This window comes from Stenella coeruleoalba (genome assembly GCF_951394435.1).
Source record: "Stenella coeruleoalba genome assembly, chromosome: 2".
NCBI classification, from domain to species: domain Eukaryota; kingdom Metazoa; phylum Chordata; class Mammalia; order Artiodactyla; family Delphinidae; genus Stenella; species Stenella coeruleoalba.
Window position 1 is genome coordinate 152,294,744 of NC_137147.1, and position 22,593 is coordinate 152,317,336.

General features: G+C 37.7%; 1 protein-coding gene across 1 annotated transcript in view; it reads right to left on the reverse strand.

Annotated features, from left to right (window-relative positions):
- Positions 1-22,593, reverse strand: part of UNC13C (unc-13 homolog C) — a 739,526-nt gene that overhangs the window by 262,942 nt on the left and 453,991 nt on the right. The window contains exons 17-19 of the mRNA XM_079913745.1: positions 16,092-16,248; positions 6,782-6,850; positions 5,044-5,133 (exon numbers count right to left, since the gene is read on the reverse strand). Coding sequence (XP_079769871.1) covers positions 5,044-5,133; positions 6,782-6,850; positions 16,092-16,248 — 316 coding nt within the window. The remainder of the gene's footprint in view (positions 1-5,043; positions 5,134-6,781; positions 6,851-16,091; positions 16,249-22,593) is intronic.

Sequence of the window (22,593 nt, forward strand, 5' to 3'; positions counted from 1 at the left end):
GCAAGGAGTTGTTAGAAGAAATTCTATTCTGGTTAATTTTGGAAGGAACGGGTAACAGAATTTGCTGACAGATTGGGTGAGCAGTGTGAGAGAAAGACACCCCAAGTATATGATCAGGTCACCCAAGACGGCTGTCCTCTTGCTCTCTGGACATCTCCTGCTCCACGAGTGCCTACTTCAGCCACACTCTACTACCTGACTGACCTTCCTACATACTTGCCCCAGGCCCCAGCTAATGATTGGTCTAACTTTAGCCCCGATGGAAACCTATCAAAGGGGTGGTGAGGGATATGCCCCTCTGCTGGTTTCCCTGGTAACTGAGGGGCCAACCTGACATCAATTCCCCTATAACTGGTAACCTCCCCTTCCTCCCAGGAGTGAAGGCTGCCTTCATGGCCGGCCAAGAGCTTGGAGCACACAGTGAGGTCTCACTCTAGGACCTTGCTTCAGACACATAAGATCCCCCATCCATTAAACCATTGACGTCTCTGTTGCTGATTCCGGATTCTTTCTTTGGTCTTGAAGATGGGCAAGTACAGGCCTTGTCGGCCTATGGGGGGTGGCCTAACACCAAGGTTTTAGTCCTAAATAACTGGTACACTGGAAGTGGTCTCAACCTAGATGAGCAAGACTATCCTTAGAAGATCAGGAGCTCAGTTTATGACAGGTTAAGATTGAGAAGCCTGTTATGCATACAAGTAGATTTCAAACAGACATTTGGGTAAATGAGTCTGGAGTAGTAGAGATGCCTGAGCTAGTGATATAAATTTGAGAATTATTAGCTTAGAGAAGAATTTAAAGAAATGAGACTAGATGAGTATGGACAGAGAAGAGAAGGGGTCCAAAAAAGAAATGCTGGGTAATTCTAGCCCTATGACATTAGACAAATGAGAAAGAACAAAGCAATGGAGAAGAGAAAAAAGGCAGCCAATGAGATAGGAGAAAAAAGAAGCAAGAGGGGTGTCCTGGAATCTAGGGGAAGAAAGGCTTTCCTGGAGGAGGGATTGATAAAATATATTACGTGATACTGAACACTGTAGGATGAAGACTGATGACTGACCACTAGATTCAGCAAAGTGATAGTCACTGGTGATTTTGACAAGATCATTTTTGGTGAAGTGATGGATTAAAAGTCTAATTGGAGTAGGTTCCAAAAATAAGGGTGGATTTGAAGATTTAATATTTAAAAATTTTTAGTTCTCTAAAGATTGATCTATAGATTTAATGCAATCCCAACCAAAATCCCAATAAGAACTAACATAATCTATTAAACAATTCTGAAAAGTAACAAAAAAGGTGGAGGACTAAAACTATCTAATTTTAAGATTTGTTATAAGGCTTCAGTAATCAAGACAGCATAGTAATGGTAAAAGTATAGACATTTGGACAGCATAGAGAGTCCAGAAACAGACCCAAACAAATATGATCAATTGATTTTTTATAACGATGCAAATGAAATTCAATGAATAAGGGATGACCGCTTCAATAAACGGTGTGAAAACTACTGAACATCTATATACAAAAAAATGATCCTGACCCATACCTCACAACTTATTAAAAAAAAAAATTCTCAAAATGAACCCAGGATTAAACGTAAAAGGTAAAATAAAACTTTTAGAAGAAACACAGAAAAATCTTTGTGACCCTAGTTTCATCAGTAGCACTACCTGTAAATAGAAAGACTGATAAAGTAGACTTTATCAAAATTAAAAACTTTTGCTAGGCAAAAGATAGTTTTAGAGAATGAAAAGACAAAACACAGACAGGGAGAAAACATCAGCAAATAAAGTACCTGACAAAAGACTTGTATCCAGAGTAAATAAAGAACTCAATACTCAACAATAAGAATGAAGAGTGGGCAAAACATTTCAACAGACTGTTCACAAAAGAAACTCAGATGGCAAATCAGCTCAAGAAAGCATGATCAACACTGTTAATTAATATAGAAATAAAACTAAGACCATAATAAGATATAACTTCATTCCTATTAGTGAAACTGAGCAGGACCCTGTGGGGCTCCTGGTCATGGAAGTCTTTCTCACCCCAATTTCTTGTTTGTAGGGAACAGACTCCAGCCTCCATGACCCTCCCTGAGTTCCAAAGGGCAGATTAGAACAGTTGCTAATCAGGGAAGGGAGGGGATGCCCAGACAAGGGAGGAGCAGTCAAGAAACAAGAGTGCAGCCTTGGGGCCAGGTCATGGCTCTGCCTCAGGGATACACGTAACAATATCTTTAAGTTCTTTATAGAACTAAAACCCCCAACAAGTGGAAGATGCCAGCATTCTTCATTCCAGATTAAAGGAACCAGAGAAGCTCTTCAAGAAGGCTACCAGGTTAAAGGAACCACAGAAACTCATCAGACTACCTGAGGCCAGATTAAAGGAGTGCAGGCCCTTCACACACCCTAATCTTACCTGCAACCTCACCCTTGAGCTGTTGCTATAAAACTCCTTGCCAAATCCTCCCAGGTAGGGACACATAGTTTTCGAGGGCAGGATCCCACTGTGTCCCCGCTTTGCCTGGAAAAGCAATAAAGCTATGCTTTTCTACTTCACCCAAAACTCTGTCTCTGAGATTCGATTTGACACTGGTGCACAGAGGCCGGCTGAGTTTTTGGCATCATTAGAATGGCTAAAAAAATAAAATCAAATCATGGAAAATGCCAAGAGCTTTACCAGAAGATGTAGAACAACTGAAATTGGCATTTCTTGTAAAGTTTTACATACATTTACCAAATGACCAAGGAATCTCTCTCCTTGTTATTTATCCAACGAAAGTGAAAATTTATGTTTACACAAAAATATATATATCAATATTTTTAACAGTGTTATTTGATATGACCCCAAACTGGAAATAACCCAAATGCCTGTAGATCATATATAACAAAGAATTACTACTCAGCAATAAAAAGGAATGAACTGTAGATACACTCAGGAAGAAGGCTGAATAGCCAATATGTTACACTACATAGATTATTATTTCATTTACACGATGTTCTGGAAAAGGTAAAACCATAGGGGGACAATAACAGATCAGGAGGTGAGAGAGAGATTGACTATAAAGGACTAGCACAAGGGAATACTGGAGGCTAATAGGACTGTTCTATTCTATATTTTTATTGTAGTGGTGGTTAATACAACCACACATGTCAAAACTAATAGATCACTATGACAAAAAGAGTGAATTTTACTGTCTATAATGAGGAGAAAAAGACAAAAGAAGGAGAAAACTTGTTCAGAAGACAATTCAAGAAAATAAATTGGGAAGAAAAAGTAAAAAGGACTATTTTGAAGGGTTTTGGTATTAAAGGAAAAGAAGGATAAGGGTAGTAGCTGTAGAAGAAAATGGAGTCAAGCAATATTTTTAGGACTGGAAATAATAGCACGTTTGGTGATGGGGAATATCCAGTAGAGTGTGGAAGACTGATAATTCAGGTGAGTGAGGAAGATTGCTGGACCACTGTTTTAGTAACTCAGGAGAAGAAATTAATTACATCAGTGGAAGATACAGCTTTTTTTTTTTTTTTTTTTTAGGAGAACAAACAGCTAAGCTATCATAATAAAAAAAAGAAGGAACAGAATATGGACACAGATGCAGCTAAGTAAGTAGATGGGTGGGTGGCGGGAGCATGTGGTCAGACCTTGAGGAAGCTCTCCAGTAGTTGCTCCTGTTTTTCCAGTGAAATCAGAAGCAAGGTCATCAGCTGGTAGTGAGGGTGGGGGAGGAGGACTTGCAAGTTTGAAATGATTTTGTTTCCTATACACTGCAAGGCTGGTGACTGAGGAAAGGCAGATATTGAGCACTGTGCTGGCACTCTCCTCCCTCACTCCCATTTTCCTACCCCCCTCAATGGCAATGGCAGGCGTCACTTGTCAATGAGAGCCTGGATCAGTTCTATCACCCTCTATGCACTGTTCCAGCAGCTACTGCCAGCAGATCAGAATTGATGTAAATTCTATTCATGCCAGTCACCTAATTTTACCATGACTTCAAACCAAACGAATTTTAATTGAACTTTAAAGGATGGATGGTTTATACAGTATGGTTTTGTTTTCTTTCTCTCTTATAAAACACCAATTTTATTGTTTTAGTGAAGATAATCATGGGCAACTGAAAAGAAGAAAAATAATTATTTCTAATTTTATCTGTACAGGAATTTCCTGAATAAAAAATCATAAACTCTCTTTCAAAGGGCAAAAATGTTTAGCCCATAGCCTGACAAGTAGTTTTAAGAAAGGCTTTACATGAATTGTCCGGCTAGCCAAATTATAATTGCAGACAACTTGCTATTAAAGCAGAGAAGATATACCTAAAAAGAAATATTTGCATAGGTTGGTAGATAACAGTTAATTATACCAATGGATTAAACAATCACACATATTCCTATATAGACATTCTCAGTGCAGGAAATGGGAGTTGCTACAATAAGGGTAAACTTAAAAGAGACTACTCTCTTGCAATGAAAAAATCGGCAAGACATCTCAGTTAAAATTGAAATGCAAAGTGAACTCCATTTCCATTTAATGTTCTTAGGGATTTTTTTTTTTCCGGTAAGTGTCACGTCCACTCACTAGAGAGCTCTGTTTAAGATGAATTTAATTTAAAACTAAATTTGAGCCAAATGTATCAGAATATCTTAAGTGTCTAGGATAATCTCTTTTTCAACGCACATTATGTTGGAAGATTCATTTAGCTCAGGCAAAGGCACCACATCTTAATCAATGGGGATGAACAGTATTGATCAAGAGAAGGGTAGCGCTTCCCTGGTGGCGCAGTGGTTGAGAGTCTGCCTGCTGATGCAGGGGACACGGGTTCGTGCCCCGGTCTGGGAAGATCCCACATGCCGCGGAGCGGCTGGGCCTGTGAGCCATGGCCGCTGGGCCTCCGCGTCTGGAGCCTGTGCTCCACAACGAAGAGGCCACAACAGTGAGAGGCCCACGTACCGGGGGAAAAAAAAAAAAAAAGAGAGAAGGGTAAAACCAGACTCTACCAGGGAATAAATGTATGTCACACGAAGACAGCGACAAAAATAAAAGATGTACCTTCATCCTAAAAAAGGTGATACTTGTTAGCAGGTCAACAGTTGATTTCAGGTCTTGCAATCTTTCAGCATTGCTGGCGGGAAAGTTTTCCTGTTTAATTAGGAAACAGAAAATGGGTAAATTATCAGCATTAAGTCTCCAGTGGCAAATAAACTACAACTAACTTTCTGTGAAAGAAAATGGTAAGTAAACTGTGTAAAATTTAAGAAGTATCACCACAGTATTCTCACAATATTTTTACTGTAAAATATCACAGAAAATAAACAAGTTGGAAGTATTCTTGTCTTACTCTTAGAAAGCCATATTCTTCTATTTATTCCCACCATGTAATAAAAATGTACAAAATAATATAATTAATGCAATGTTATGAGGTTATTCATCCTTGTTTCACAAAATAGGTTTCCTGCTGAAAGAGGGAGGGTGAGCATATATTTGAAAATATTTTTTATAATTTTCTCAAGATGGGTTATTTTTTCCAAAATCCTTCTGGGAAATTTTACATGTCCTATATTTACTTTTAGTCACAAAGAAGCTAAAAGTAAAAAAAAAAAGAAAAGAAGACTGCACTGCATAGTCTCTCCCTGAAGTACTGCAGATTTAAACAAAAAGTTTTTGTTAGTGAAGTTTGGTGAGAAATGTGAGATAAAAATGCAGATGTTCAGAATTTTGAAGGAAAGGAAAGGAAAGGAATTATGAAAATATTAAGGAAACAATTTCAGCATTGAGAAATTTCTCATATTAACGTGCTTTCAGATAGGCTTTTTAAAGAGCCATTAGGAAAACCACAGGTAACTTTTAGGAATTCATGAACTCAAGCAGAGTTGGAGTGTCAAAGTGATGATGAATGAGGCGGCCTCAAGGTCCTTCTTGCCCCCAAATATCATTTTCATTGCCTGTCACAGCAGTTCCCTTCTTATAGTGTTGGCCCCAGTTCCGACATGAAAGGTAAGTTTGACAAAATTTGGTATTATAATTTCCGGAAATGTGCAGTTAAGCGATCCATCAATAAGAGACTAAAAATTGAATGTAAGAAAGATACATATGTACAAATATGGAAAGATATTTATTATAGAATTGTTAAAGAATGCAATAATTATTACTATAGATTTTCTGGCAAATAAAATTTGTAACTAAATTTTTTGGTAACTGTATTTTCTAAATAAAATTATATCTGTGTGTTTACAAACACACACATGAATATATTTGTGTATGTGTGAGTTTGTGTGTGTTTCACCTGCAGGTGAAGTACAGAATTGTTGACAATGAACTCTGTACAGCTTCAAAAAACGCACATTGTATTGATCTAGGAGTGAATTAAGTGGTGAATCCCAGAAGGAATATCAAAAGCTGAGGAAATATCAGCTGGATATCTTAGTAAGAAGGTGTGAGCTTTTAAGATGAGGACTGGGTCACATGTCTACTTCATGAATTAGCTGAGGGCCACTCAATCTAATGGTTATTAAAAGAATTATAAAATTAAACCTGTACATGAGTGTGCACACACCCACACCCACACCCACACAGAGTACTTCAGGCTGATGTGGAGCAAGGTACCTAAACAAGAGATGTCTACTTGATTACTTAGGGGACCCGTCTAGTGTGACAGGACCCAAGATTCCAAAATCATTACCTTTACTTTTCCATTACATAGTGGATAACTTTTTTTTTTACAATGTGACAAGAAATCATCTGAGCCAAACACCATATTTTACCTTTAGGCAAATAATTTTGTACATACCCTATACTTTGACAGGTCAATCCTTAAAGAGTTATGCAACTGGTCCAGTAGTTTTATGAATTTTTCCCTCTGTGCAAAGCAAACACAAAATAGGAGAATGGAAATCAATGATAATTCTAAATGTAGTCCTCACAACAAAATCTCTGTGAGTTAATGTCCCCATTTGATAGAAAGGAAGGTTCAAAGATGTCAGTGATTTCTCCACGATCATAGAGCTGGTATGTGACATAGCAGTGATTCAAACTCAGGTCTCTGACACCAAATCCACACTCTTTCCTGTAAGTCACACTGCCTCTCTGTGATGAATGAGACAGTATCCAAAGGGCTGAGTCATGAAGAAAGAGTCCAGACAACTGAATTGCCACCGTACTCCTTCACAGCAGCATGAGTCAACAAGAGAATATAACCCACCCCTCTTCCCACCTCCACACACCACACCACCTCCCCAAAATTAAACTATAGTTTTTTTAAACTTCTCCCACCTATGGAAGGTGGACTAGCTGCTCTTTGTGTCAAAAACAATTGCAAAAAGTATTTTCCTTTTGGTAACGGACTTCATAATTTGAAAGGATCGACTGTCTTTAAAGTATGTTTAAGATTTAGTGCTAAAAAACTATAAAATATCAGGTCAACAAAAATTACTAATGCCTCCCTCTGATGCTGTATCAGGGATGGACTGACTTCTTCATAGAAGGATTTGAAGATGATAAAGGATAAGAATTAAAACGTTTTGCTAATAAGCATAAGGATATAGTTGTGTGGATTAAGTAAATTAGATAAGGTAAAAAACCATCAAAGTCACACATGAAAACTTTACAGTAGACAAAGCACCATTCTGAGTCTCCGATTCCTAAATAAAAATGAAAAAAAAAATAGGGGGATGGTAGTAAATGACTAAAGGCTCCTCCCTAGACTAATATTATGTAAACACCAAATTACACTTTGGAACATATTAGCAAAAGTAGAAATTTTTCCTAGTAGTTTCACGAACAAGTTGGATTTATGGGGTATATAACTCTTATCCCTTTAAGTCACTGATCTTGATGAAATGAGATGAATATTAACGGGAGTTGATAAATTGTTCCTAAGTTGAAACTTCAATTTTCTTAATAAACTGCCTTTTATCAGGTTTATATATCAGTGAACAAAGTTTGAGTATTGACTCTGTGTTAATAACCCTTGTGGAGGCAATGAAGGAGCCTAAGAAATGACCCTTGCCTTCCAGAAGCTTGCTATCTTGTTAGGCAAGTAAGACTCCCCAGTAAAGCTGCCAGAAAATACGATGAATGTCTTAGAGTTTTCTTTCTTACTCTCTATCATACCTTCCTAGGGTAGCAGGTGACCTATGTTGCCCTTGATTAACCCCCATCCTCCATCAATGTGGGTCAGTGGATCTCAATCAAAATAGAAAAATAAAAGAGCTGCTACAATCATCGGTTTAGGCCATAGTAGTTAATCATTCAACGACTGTAAAAATCAATGTGTTTGTGTCAGTCTCTGGAGGCTTTATATGACCTCTGTGATCGGTATGAATCATTAAGACAGCTGACATGACCCTAGTCAACCACGCTATGACGCAAATCACTGGCCTTGTTGTGTACAGTGGGACCAGCTGTTCTGGTTGTCTGCCCGATATCCCTTCTTCTCTTCCTAACAGAACCTCAAGAGTCAAATATGTCCTTTATGAAACACCTACCCTCCCAGGCCTCTTTTACTCTAGCAATGGCCATGTAGCATGATTTTGGCCAATGAGATGTATACAGTTTATTAAAGGGGATGGAACCAGCCAGCATATTACCGATGAATTATTATTTAGAAAGATTCTAAAAGAATGCTCTGCAGAGTTGTTGTATTAGTATTTGCTATATAATTCTTTGTTAGGCCTTTTTTCCATTTGCCCTTTGTGTTTTTCTCACCTTAAACTCAGATGAGATACTAGAAGGTCAAATAGTCATCCCGTGGCTATAAGACGAAAAGCTAAACAAATGGTAAGAATGATGAGGCAGGAAGCTAGGAGCCTCCACACCTCATCCTAACTCTGTTTGCCTACCCTTTCAAAAAATTACAATCCTGAGCAGCTGTACTGGCCCTGAATTCCTTATTACCTTTGGACTTAGGTTACATGGGAAAGAATATTGAGTCAGGTTTGTTGAATTTATTTCATGCAGCTGAACAGAATTCTGACTGATACAGATCACACATTTAGTCTTCCAACCTAGGTCTTCAGTGCCCAGCTGGAAAATTTACATTCCAGAAAAATAGAAAACCGTGGAGAAAACTGCCAGGCATGTTGTCGCTAAATCCCAAACAATATCAGATGATGTGAAATTAAAAGTGAGCTCCTGATAGAATTTTCACAGACATTTTTTAAACAGAAGGACAGCCTGAAATTTTATTTCATTTGCCATATTTCTATTTAACTTGAGTGAGATTGCCTTTGTGAGAACACAGGAGGCCTATCACCTACATGGTGTGATTTGAGGAATAAGAAAACACTGCGATTAAAAAATGTTTCTCGGGCTTCCCTGGTGGCGCAGTGGTTGAGAGTCCGCCTGCTGATGCAGGGGACACGGGTTCGTGCCCCGGTCCGGGAAGATCCCACATGCCGCGGGGCGGCTGGGTCCGTGAACCATGGCCGCTGACCCTGCGTGTCCAGAGCCTGTGCTCCACAACGGGAGAGGCCACAACAGTGAGAGGCCTGTGTACCGCCAAAAAAAAAAAAAAAAAAATGTTTCTCGAGGGACATGCCACAATATCTGAAACTGTCACGTTATTCAGTTCTTTGCATTTGGTAAGGACTGCATATGTCTGCTATTAGAGGCTAAATCTATAATATTAACATTAAGCATTATCTGTTATCAAGTATTTAGGTTTAATTAGTTGACAAGAATAACTCTAGACCAGGGGTCAGCAAACTGTATGTAAAGAGGCAGATCGTAAATATTTCCAGCTCTGTGGCCTCTGTCACAACTATTAAACTCTGCCATTATAGCGCAAGAGCTTCTATAACCAATATATAAACAAACGAGCATGGTTGTTTTCCAATAAAATTTTGCTTATGGATACTGAAGCGTGAATTTCATATTTTCATGTATCACAAATGACAATCCTTTGATTTTTAAAAACCATTTAAAAATGTAAAAGCCATTCTTAGCTCATGAGCTGTACAAAACCAGTTGGTGGGCCAGTTTTGACCCATGAGAAGAGGGGAGATTTTGAGTAGGGGGAGGCAGTTACTACCCCACAAGGACACTCTTAGCAAGTTTCCCTAGGACACTGGGAACCGTGGAAGGAAAAGCTCTTATAAAGAAGATGTGTAAAAACCTCTGCATCATCTGCAGCTTCCCTCTCCCATTCTTTTGCTTCTCAGTATCTCAGTCCAGCAGCAGCAGTAGATTTAACCTGAAGCTAATGATGCTTAAGCTCTCAGGGTCCTCGCTTGATTCAGCTTCCCTGGGAGGAGCCCTAGCTGCATGTGCAACCTGCTCTTAGGTTTTCATAAATTTACAAGAATAGGATAAAATTATTCTGACCTGAACCAGCAAATTATAAAAAGTTTTTTCCAGATCATATCGAAAGCAGTCATTCTTTAAGCAGAACAGAAACATTTCAAGTAGAATTAATGTGTAAGCTATTTTGATAAGTTTTTTATAATTTAATTAATGCTAATCATATGAACATACTGGAAATACATTTGCATTTCTTGTTGATTTGAGATTAATATTCATACCAATAGAGATACCATAAAATTATAAAATGCCACTGAAACAATGCTATCAATGACACACTAATAGATGACATAAATTCAAAGAGTATATAAGAAGTCACTTAATAGGTAAACTTGAAAAGCACTGAGATATTACTGTTCACTGAGCATGAAAGCCTAACGTTTCTCTCAGTCTGACTAAACTTTAGACAAGCTTCTTCTTGACACTAGGTCCTAACCTCCCTTTTTTATTTTACAGCATTTTCTTTTCTTTTTTTTTTTTTGCATTTTCTATGATTGTAAGCATTTCCTGTCACTTTATCAGAAAGTTCGGGTTTCCCAGGGATTTGGAAAAGGAACACATATGTTGGGGCATGGCTGTGTGATCAGGAGGAAGTGCTGATTTTTTAAAATTATTATATAAGTTTCAGGCAAACAGTATTATAATTTGACATCTGTATACACTAGAAAGCAATCACCACCACAAATCTAGTTCCCATCCATCACCGTATAGTTGAATCGCTGTCTGATATACATTCTATCTCTCCCCTCTGCAACATTTCCTCTACAGAGTGACCTTTCTAAATCAGAAATTCAATCAGATTCTACACGATGCCTCAAGAATGAAGTCCAAACATCTGAGTGGGCATTAAACGGCCTCAGCAATCTAATATCAATCCAGTAACACAATGTTCTCTTATATTTCCATCTTTTATTCTATCTGCACTATTCACTAGGTAGGCTACCTTACACACACTTTGAACTTAGTTTTGTATCTTCTCCTTGTCTTTACTTCAAAGACCTAAGGTAGTTTTCCTTCTACTTCTTGGACTTTGAAAAATACTACTCATTCCTAAAAGCACTGTTCCTTTTGGCACGCTTCCATGAGCCTCTGAAGAGTATCCATCACTTTCTCCTCCTCAATCTCAAAGCAAATTTACAAGTATGAACTCCTTTGACACTTATCCAATTTGGGGAGTGATTTATGGTTACTGTTACACATGGTTAGGTGACTATCCCATTAGAGTACCCAGAGAACAGAGGTAAACATTTATCTTCCAGTCCCTCTACTACCTGCCATAGTGCCTTAAATGAGGTATCACATAAATATGTCTTGAATGAACAAGCAACCAAATAAAAGAATACCTGTAATGAAAAGGAAATATTTATTAGCATACTTGTTTTTGCAGGGCACTGGCTATGTCAGAGGGTATCTATGCTCAAGAAAAAATTGAGCTAAACATCAATTTTACTAATAATTTGCTATTTGTGTCTTAAGATAACTAACTAAATAAGTTTCCTAAAGACTTTTCTTCAAAGTTGAAAAACTGACCCCCACCTCATGGAGTTTTCTTCCTCTCCAACTCTTGCTCTACCCACGGTGTTTTCAACACCCATGGAGATGTTTTATCCAATCAAGTTCTTTGATAATCTTGACTCCCAGCAATCTCTGCATTCAAGGGTGTGCAACAAAACCATCTCTCCAAAAGAAAAAAGCCTTGATTTTTAGCATTTGACAGTTTTCATGGTATAAATACTCTCAGTATTTCCAGTTTCAAGATGGCTGTACTCAACAACCAGCCTGCAATAGTCCTAAAAATTCAGCAATCACTGCCTGTTAGCAGGTACAAACTAGCTCCAGTACACCACTGTTTTTACACTCAGTTTTCAACAACCTACTCCTAGAGATACATCTTGGACCTGAGGCTTCCCCCTTTGAAATCTTAACTACATGGATGATGTTCCTACCCAAATCCTTTATCTCTGTCTCTATCATGGTGCCACTTATCAAACCTAGATCCCATGGTGAATCACTTCAACTTTCTTTTGCTAGTGTCACCTATATGCTAATTCCCTAACCCTTCGATCATCTCTATTTTTTGTGTGTGGGGGAAATTTCAACCTTCTGCTATATGTTACTACATCAGAATCTGAATGCTGAGAAATTCTGAGAAAAACTCACAGCCACACGAATTGTTGTAACAACAGATTTATGCTAGGAATTCCTCTTATGTGATCCTGAAGCATTTGTCTTTCTATTCCCTTCCCTTTTTCCAGCCTCCTCTACCTTGTGCATCTCTATCATAGCCCTTGTCTTATATATAAGCATTTCTTGTCCTGTAAACAACGACAGAGAAGATTAGGGAAATACAGTACGATTCCATCAACTTTTCACTCCTATATCAGAAGCTTAGCATTCTCTGCAAGGACTCACACACCATTTCCTCAAATTTCAGAATAGGAACTTGTCCTTTCTTATTCCAAAGAATGTCCCTCCTTCCATCCTCTTGACTACATTTACTTCTTTCTCCTCTGAGATGTTATTATATCACTTATTCTCCATCTGATAAATTTGCAACTTCATTCTTGCAGCTAGTTCCTGTCCTAACAATCTATAAATATGTTAAAATTTATCTTATTAAATAATAAAAACTCCTACCCAACCACACAGTAAAAGTAACATCTCTTTTTTCATGGTAAAACCTTCTCACTCTTGACCAATCTCTCTCTTACCTTCTCATTCAAGTTGCTTAACAGGTTAGTCTCTATTTCATCACCCACTTTCCCTCTTTTAATCATTATTATAAAATACAATATAGAAAAATGTACAACTTTAGTATAAAGATGAATACAAAACAAAAACAAGAAAATATTAGCTGTAATCCCACCAAGTGGCTACACTATTGGCATTTTGGCACATTTTCTTTCAGGCTTGTTTCTAAACCCGTATATATATATATGTATATGTATATGTATATGTGTATGTGTGTGTGTGTGTGTGTGTGTGTGTGTGTGTGTGTGTGTGTGTGTGTGTGAGAGTGTGTGTGTGTGTGTGTTCAATGTTGGAATTAGATTATATATAGATTTTTATATGTATATATTTTCATTTGTCATTTTTAATGGGCATTGCTCAATTATATACACTTTTCTTTAAAAGTTTGATTTTTTAAATGACTGCATTATATTTTAGGGAATAAATGAACCCTAATTGACACAGCTATTCATACATGCCATTCATTGAAGATCTCTATGAAATTAGGCTTTAACCTCAACTGCTTCACTTAGCAATGACCTCCTAATTGCCAACACCAACAGGCTCATTCCTTTCGCCATCTTACTTGAACTTTTTGCAACAGCTGACAATGCAATATATTCCTCTTTTCTTAAAATATTTTTACCTTGTCTTTAATAACGTCAGATTTTTCTCATCATTTTTACCCAATTTCTCTAATCATTTTCCTCAGCAAACTTTGCTTCTCTCTCATCTCCACACTCAATGGTTCTGTTCTTTTCACTTTATTCTTGAACATTTTTCATCCAAAGCATGACTTTAAATAACATTTGCACACAAAAAGTTTGGATTGGAAAGAGTAATGATTTCCTTTTCTTAAATATTTGTTTGTTTTACAGTCCTCATAGGTAAGAAAACTTTTCCACTGGTTTATTTTTTGAGATTCAAAAATGTCTGGATTACACCTTTGGGAAAGATAAAAAGGGGCCAATATAATAGTGTTCCTGCCTGATTCACAAGTGACAGTATCAACTTCAGAAGTCAGGTAAATAAGAACTTCAGGCCAAGTGAAGGTGGGAAGCTTTATACTTATTATATTTGACTGAGCAACTAGCATTATTTTCAATAGGTAGAGAAAAATTTAATCAAATTTACACATCAAATCACTAACTTATCAAGATGTAGTCTGAAGAAAGATTTCTTTTTTGACCCTGTCCTACAATACGTTATTTGATTTACAAAGTGAACTTTGTTATAACTATGTTGCTACTGAAACACTGCAAAGTAGTGAAATCAATCTGGCTTCTCTTCTTTGGGTCAGCATGAAGTAAAGGAGCATACTATCTCATTTTCCTCCAGGTAGCTTTTATGGAAATTAGTCATATAAACACATCTTCTTTCTCAGAGGTAGAAAGGCTCAGTGTTCCACAAGGTTGGCTTATTCTCTACAGTATACCCAGGCAGAATATTAAAAGCAAAACAATTTCATGAGGTTTTTATAACAAAAACTATTCTATGATCTGGTGATGGTCATAATAGTAATTTGTTGAGCTGACTAGGGAATTTTCTTTGGTCTCAGCTCTTACAAGAGCCAATCTGTCTAACAACAGTAGAAGACAGGCAGGAGAGATGAAATCCTCATACCTTATATTTATAGAGCACTTTCAACTCTTACAAACTAGCTTATCTTTTACTTCATTTGATTTTCATCTTAAATTTGAGAAACATGTCAGAGCAATAATTTCTACCCTCATTGAACATATTGAGATATTGAGGCTTGAATGACTGAACTGACTTGTCAAATTTGAATACAAACTCAAACCCCATGACTCTTAACCCAGATAGTATTCTCTTCTACCAGTATTTATTTTGACTGTCGTTAAATAACAATTAGTTTTTCTTTTAATTCATTCCAACTCATCTCACATACTTCACATGTGTTTTCTTTTAAATGAAAAGGACAAGAAAAGAGTAAACATAGCACATTTTTTCCCCTATTGGCTTTACACCCTTTTATTAGCTGGGTCTCATTTGTTTCTACTTTATGACACACACCTCAAAATTTGATTTCTAACAACATGATCAATAACACAAATCTATTCAGTGAACCGATTTGGAAGTGCAGTGAAAAGAGTAACTATGGTGTCATGGAAATCACCTTCCTACAATGGATCTTAGTTTCCTCCACAAACAAATGAGTACAGAACTACCTGTCTCACAGGGTTATTGAACAGAGCTACCGCCTACCAACTGCCCTGGTGAAAACCTTGGGAATCTTTCCAGGCATCTTTCCCTTTCTCTCACTGTTCACATACCTAAAGACAGCAAGTGCTGTTGATTCTATGCCCTGAAAAGCTCTGGAATTTGTCCTTCCTACCCCATCTCCACTGATTCTCAGCTTAGATCTTCACCACTTTACTGGAATTACTGTTTATTTATATCCTATTTCTACTCTTGTCAATTTCAATTTAATTATGCTTGTGGAGAATGGGTTCCAGCACCAGGTACATCAGATAGATACTTGAGACTCCTTAGGATCCTGCATTTTTACTTTTCAGTGTGTTCTTGATGCATTTGATTGTCAGGTGGACAGTTTTAATTAGATACAGATAGTTTTCTTGGCTTCTTTATACACCTAACGTTTTTTTTACTTAGACGATATGCCTTTATCCATCAGTACCAGTAGAAACCAATAGGAAGTGCAAATGGAACCCAAAAGGCTCCAGAGAAGCCAACTGAGCTCACGTTTACGAGGGAATGATATCTTCCATGGTTAATCCCAAATTTGCTTACATGGAGGATTTTCTATAAATCCTAGTACTCTGTCACAAAACGTATGTTTTCCTCCATTGGAAAAGCCATTCCCGATATGAAGATTTAATCTAATGAAGATACCTACTGACTGTCAAATAAAGGTATTTCACTGAACATGTTTCAAATAAACCTTAAGCTTTAGTCTATTACACTAAGAGATACTCCTTAAGATGTACATTCTGCAGTAAGATTCTAAGAATATCTGGAATCCAAAGCTCCTTGAAAATCTAAGTCCCATAAGTTATGAGGAATTTTCAAGTTCAAAAAATAATACTTACACCAAAGTTGGTAGCGGCAAATCGATCTGAGGCAGAAACCTGTACATTTGTTGTAACAGTTGTGTGAGCATAGAAAGCATTTATATTTGCCAGCAAGGTACTCATTACAGCAGGGACACCGGGGCACATGTATTTAGAAGACAGACATGAAAAGTGCCTGCAAGACAAAAACATTAAGTGCTTTAAAAAGAGAATCTAATTAATTCACATAGCAGTGTATCCTCTAACATCAGCAATTAAGTAATTCCTCTACTCTATCTATGAAAAGGAGAGAAAACTCTTACAATTCCTAATTGAAAGAGAAAGCAATTTCAGCCTTTTAAAAACTTCTCATTCACAAATGTGAAGTGGCTTAATTAGAATGTGATTTGCCACAAGGATATGTGCATAATTTCTTTCAACTGGGAGTGTTGTGTGTACACACAAAAAGTACAATTTCCAGTGGAATCTAACACTGTCGAAAAGCAATAATCCAGGAGTTTTCCTTTCTCTGGCAACTCTGTCCTCAATTACTTCAGCTCCTGAAATGTCGAATTGCAACCAGAATGTTCTTTCACACTTGTATTTCTCTCACACCGATAAGGTAAACAAGAGGCCCTCCTTTCATTGCACACTGACTGAACAAGTCAACTTAACATCTGACCTGAGTCCAGTTTGTGAGCTTTTGTTATTAAGGAGTATCTTCCACAAGCAGTTTTGTTAAAGCCAGAATTTAATTAAGCAAACAAATGAACAGTGAAGACAAACTGAATTATGCCAGCTTTACGCTTAAAGACCATTTCTTTTAAACATTGAATAACAGTATCATTTGCAGACATCGGAAGCATCAAGTGTTCAATTCCATTACTTCTCTCAGGAAAATTTGTTTCATTTGAATTCTAACAAAAGACTTAAAAATTGAAAGCACAACTTGTGATAAAAATGAAAAGATAAAATACCCATGGAAGAAAGAAATTTTCATTACCTAATCTGATCCTATATTGCTCTATCTCAGTAATTTATCCAACACCAAAGCATCTCTGAATTTTGTATTATTGAACACAAGCACAGAATGTACCCACATAAATAAATGTTCCAAGTGGCAGCTCAAAAGAAATGGATGGAGGGCCTGGAAATGTTGCTTTTCTTAGACTTTAGCCAGGCCACTCATCTAACTTTGATTAGCTAATAAATGTAGGCTAAATTTTTTTTTTTTTTTTTTGCCGTACGTGGGCCTCTCATTGCTGTGGCCTCTCCCGTTGCGGAGCACAGGCTCTGGGCACGCAGGCTCAGCGGCTCCGCGGCATGTGGGATCCTCCCGGACTGGGGCACAAACCCGTGTCCCCTGCATCGGCAGGCGGACTCTCAACCACTGAGCCACCAGGGAAGCCCTAGGCTACATTTTTAAACACGGATCTTTGAGGATCATGAAGCGCAAAGTATGCCATGAGAGTTACATGATCTGTGTGATGTAACCCTGGAATTAGATGATCACTACTTTCTTCTTTTAGGTAAATGATGCATATTTTGACTTTATTATACACTACTTATAATTTATATCTATTAAGAATACCATAAGTGACATAAATATATTAAAAATAGAAATTAAATGAAAACTAGCATATGGTATCACATTTCTTTCTTTTTTCATAACTGTCAAATAATTAGATTTGTTAGACCCAAGTCAGAGGTCAAGAGATATGGAATATGCAATGCCTAAATGGGATAGTGTGGGAGATGGCAAAAGGGAAATATACATACCTAGGTGGGAACAAGAGATAGACAATCACCAGCTGTCAGAATAAACTGGTGAGGAACTCAAAGAACAGAAGTTTATTTTCCTCAGCATGCATTATGTATTTAAACAGATTCTGGAGGTCACCAGAATGAATAATCTTGTTCTTGGTTTTAAACCAGAATTAGTATTCTCCTAATGCAGGTGTGTTACTTAGTCTGTACTGCTTGCAGCTGCCACCCTGTGATTTTTGTTGTCCGGTAAGAGCAGTAGCAACAGCTTAGCAGGTACTTTAAGTAGAACAATGGAGGAACATATGAATATTCTGCTTAAGGCGTTCCACGGTGTGAATTTGATTAAGTGAAATAGAAAGTTCTATTTTGAAGATGATGCAATTATAAGGCATCTTAGGGAAAAATGAGTGCCATATGGGAAGACCAGGGATATCAACAACCAAGCTTTGTCTATTTTATACTTTGACTTGATTCAGCCAATACCTTAATGATGAAAATGCCCTATGAAATTGTGGCTTTGCAATCCCAAAGCAATGTTTTATAACCAAAATGAAAAGTTTAACAAATAATTTATGTTAGATATGAAAATTTATGGGTAATATAGGCAAAAAGCTATGTAAATAAACGTAATTTAGAGTTTCTTAGTTTAATGAAATATTTGCTATGTGTTTATAATTTAATGTTAATACATATTATTCATAAACAATTAGAAAACAGGAAAATAAACTGCCATTCACACTGTTCTCTAAAAAATAAATTCAATTTACAGCCAAATAGTATAATTATAATACTTTCTCTTATCAGAATTGATGAAAAATAGAATTATAATTGATTCTATTGTTTTCCTACTCTTTAACCTTTCATTCATTTTTTTTTAATGTTAAAGGCATCTGGGCAAAGTATTCTCCCTTTAACAACTATACATTTACTATATTTCTCGGACTCTTCTTCCTGATAGGGATTTTGAGTTGATTAAAACATGGTCCTGGCGTAAAAAATTAATGTATACCCTAATTGAGAGGAATGCACATTAAAACCTCATTTTGTTACACAAGAGAAAGTGCTGTTACAGAGGTATGTAAGGGTTTGAGTGGGCCATGGGATGGAGGAATGAGGCCTGGAGATGGATGGCAAAGGTCCAAAGGTTGAGTTGAGTCCACCAGTGGTGAACCTCGTATAGGAGAAGTCAGAGGGAAACATCTGAGGCAAGGTCTAGAGGATGAGTGATTACGTAATGGCCATGGTAGAGTGGAGAGTTTAGTGTCCCTAGAATTTACTTTGATAGGTATTTACTGAACATGTCTGAAAGCCAGATACTCTATTAGATACTGGGTATACAGTAATGAGTTTACTTACAGATTAGGGGGAGAATCAGTGACACAAGAAATGTAATACAATTTTGAGAAAGTTATGAAAAAGAAAAGCATAACAGTGCTATGAAACACCAAATTAGAGTGTGTGTATTGTACCCTGGTGGTGGGGGTGCTGTCTAGGAAGACTTCTTGAAATGATGCTGGGCTAACAGTTAATGTATGACTAAGAGATAGCCAGAGCGAGCACAGGGCTTGCTATTGCTGATAGATAAAGAATATAAATATTCCAAAGGAATGGAATAATTAAAACCAAGACACAATGGAAAGAAACAAAATATTGTTTACAATGAACCCTAGCAATTTTAGGCTGGTGGAGCCCAAATTTCCAGGAGCACATTCTAGACCATTATATGACCAGAGGCAAAGTGAGGGGTATGTACGATAGTCTTGTGCAATATGGTAGGCAAGCTGGACCTATTATATAGGTCAGAAGATTTTTTCAAACAAAACTCAAAACTCAAAATCTTAGAGTCAGTATAAGTGAAAAATTACCTCCAACAATCTCTCATTGTTTACATGGGGTAGGAAGTGACATCATCAGAGTTGAGTTTAAGATAGATTTGGTGGGAGGGGATTTTAGGAGGATGGCTTAAGGAAGGTGAGACTGAGAAAAGAGTCCAATTAGAAGGCTATAAAGGGAAGAGATGATGGGTGTCTGAACTAAGACAGTAGCTGTAGAGATAGGGAGGAGGGAATATATTTTAAAAATATTAAGAGAGGAAAACTGTCAGGACTCAGTGCTTGATACGGAGTGAAAGAGGAGAAAGAGAAGTGATGAAGTTCCAAGGCTTCGGTGTGGAAGACTGGGTGAGGGGTGCTTCTGCCCAGTGAGCTGGGAACTATAAAGGAGAAAAAGGGGTTGTAAGGTCGGGTCATGTGTCCAGTCGAGTTTGAGCTTAAGGTGCTTGTAGGATTTCCATAAAGTAATGTCCACTGGGTTACTGGAGACCTGGGCTGGACACTTAGATCTGGGGATCATTTCAAAACCACGAAAATGGGTAAGATCATCCAGGGGAATTATACAGAATGAAGAACAGTGTCAGGAAATGAAACCTGGGAAACACTGATATATAAGGGACTAGTGGAAGACGAATAAGTAAATTCTATGACTGGGATCAAACTTAAAATGATAGGGACTTCCCTGGTGGTGCAGTGATTAAGAATCTGACTGCCAATGCAGGGGACACAGGTTTGAGCCCTGGTCCAGGAAGATCCCACATACTGTGGAACAACTAAGCCTGGGTGCCACAACTACTGAGCCCACATGCCACAACTACCGAAGCTCGCACACCTACAGCCTGTGCTCCGCAACAAGAGAAGCCACTGTAATGAGAAGCCCGCGCAGAGCAATGAAAAGCAGCCCCCGCTCGCCGCAACTAGAGAAAGCCCATGCGCAGCAACGAAGACCCCATGCAGCCAAAAATAAATAATAAATAGATTTTTTTAAAAGTATGTCCTTTAAAAAAAAAAAAAAAGGTAGGTCAAAGGAAAGCCAGGGCAATGGAATTAGGGAAAACATTGGAATAGGAGGTTTGAAGGATGAAGGATGATTGATGCTGATAGGTGCACTGAAAGAGTCTTATAAGGACATAAAATAACTATTGAACTTGACAAATAAACATCATTGTGCCAGCAGCAACATCAGTGTTAGTGGAGTAACGGGGTTGCACCGAGACGGAATAGGATGAAAAGTGAGAAGTAGCAGAAGATGACCAAGGAAAAATGGATCAAGGATAGATTTTGTTGGTCTTTAGCTAAGGAGCTTTGACTTTCTCATGTGAACTACACAGAGTTAGCTGAACTTCTCACAGAGGGAGGGGATACTGTCAGATGAATTTAGAAAGATGACTCTGAAAGGGTGTAAAAATGGATTGAAATGAGTAGGTATTGGAAGCAGAAAAACAATTTAGGAGGTGTAGAAGCAAAAAATGACATTTCTGCCCCACTTCAATATGACTAAGCCCTTCATATACCACAGTCATAAGGAACAAAATATTTTCCACCTTGAGATAATCTGAAAATCACAGAATCACATTATTTCTGGTCTCCAAAATATAAAACCTCAAATATTTCTCTAAAACCTGAACTTCCTAACAAAACAGTTTTGAACTGGAGTTTAGCCATGCTATGTCTGAAAATGTATTAAATCTCATTATATGACCTCTGAAAGTATTAAAACCAGGTGGAAAGCTGCTGTTTCCACCAAGAACAGCATAAGAACACCATGTAAACTAGGTAGCCTTAGGAATGTTACGTTTTTGTTTGGTTTGGTTTTGCCAGTGCTTCTAAAGTCTCATTCCCTCTCTGTACTTGTTGTAATTAAATATTTCTTTCCTTTTCTAATTTTTCTCTCCCTAAGGTCACAGAGCAGTGAGATGATTAAGGATTAGAGTTCAGGCAATGTAAGCTCAGAAGCATCTTTCTTAACCACCAGGGTGATCTTCTCTTAATTTATCCTCCTCCCTCTCTAACGTTGTGTATTACTTGTGTATGTATCTGTTTCTTCCAGAATGTGTTTAGTTCATGCTTAATTGTCATCTAATCCAGCCCACTTCTAGCATAGTGTTTTCTTGTACACAGGAGTTGGCCCACAGTATTTAATGAAAACAAGTGACAGCGATATGAGTTAACGGTATTTATGCAGCGTTAGTGTATAGGACATGTGCTTGTTTACTTTGAGTATGACAGTTTATCACAACATCCAAGTGCTTTGTGAACACTGGGCTGAAGTGCATAGCAAATAATGCCATAATGATCACAACTCTGAAAGTGAACTGTATTCTGATTTTAACTGGTACACTGAGAGCAGTATTTTAAATTTTCCAGAGCATTAGGCATGCATTCATCTTAGAGACCGGACAGAAATATTGTACTTTTTGATTCAGATTTAACTGAGATGACTTCTGGGGTATGATGCAAGGTACCCAGCTGTTCATGATCTACGCCTCTGAACCTCCCATGGAAAAGGCCATGAAAACAAAAATAAATGATGTAAAGTCATAGCAGCACTGGAAATTAGGGGTATCAATCAAAGGTTTCCCTATTTCTGGGAGGGACTTTGCCTAAGTTTAGGGCAGCTGGATAGACTGAGAGATATTCGGTGACTATCCTGGTCTAAACTCCTAAAATATTCACCTGACTAGAGAAGAATCGGGAAGATATTTCTGGGAACCATACACTGTACACCCCCATATCAGAAATGCGAGGCCTAGGCGGCTGGCCAGCAAGGCTTTTGATCACTTTCCTATTCCATGGTAATGGCTTCCAGACGCAATAAAGCTGTCACGTGTTTCCCACACCTTCTCACTTTACATCCATTAAAGAGTACACAACTCCCAAGACTGCAATACAGCCTGTGCAATAGGGAATGGGCAACGGGATTAGAAGCTAGTTAGAAGAAA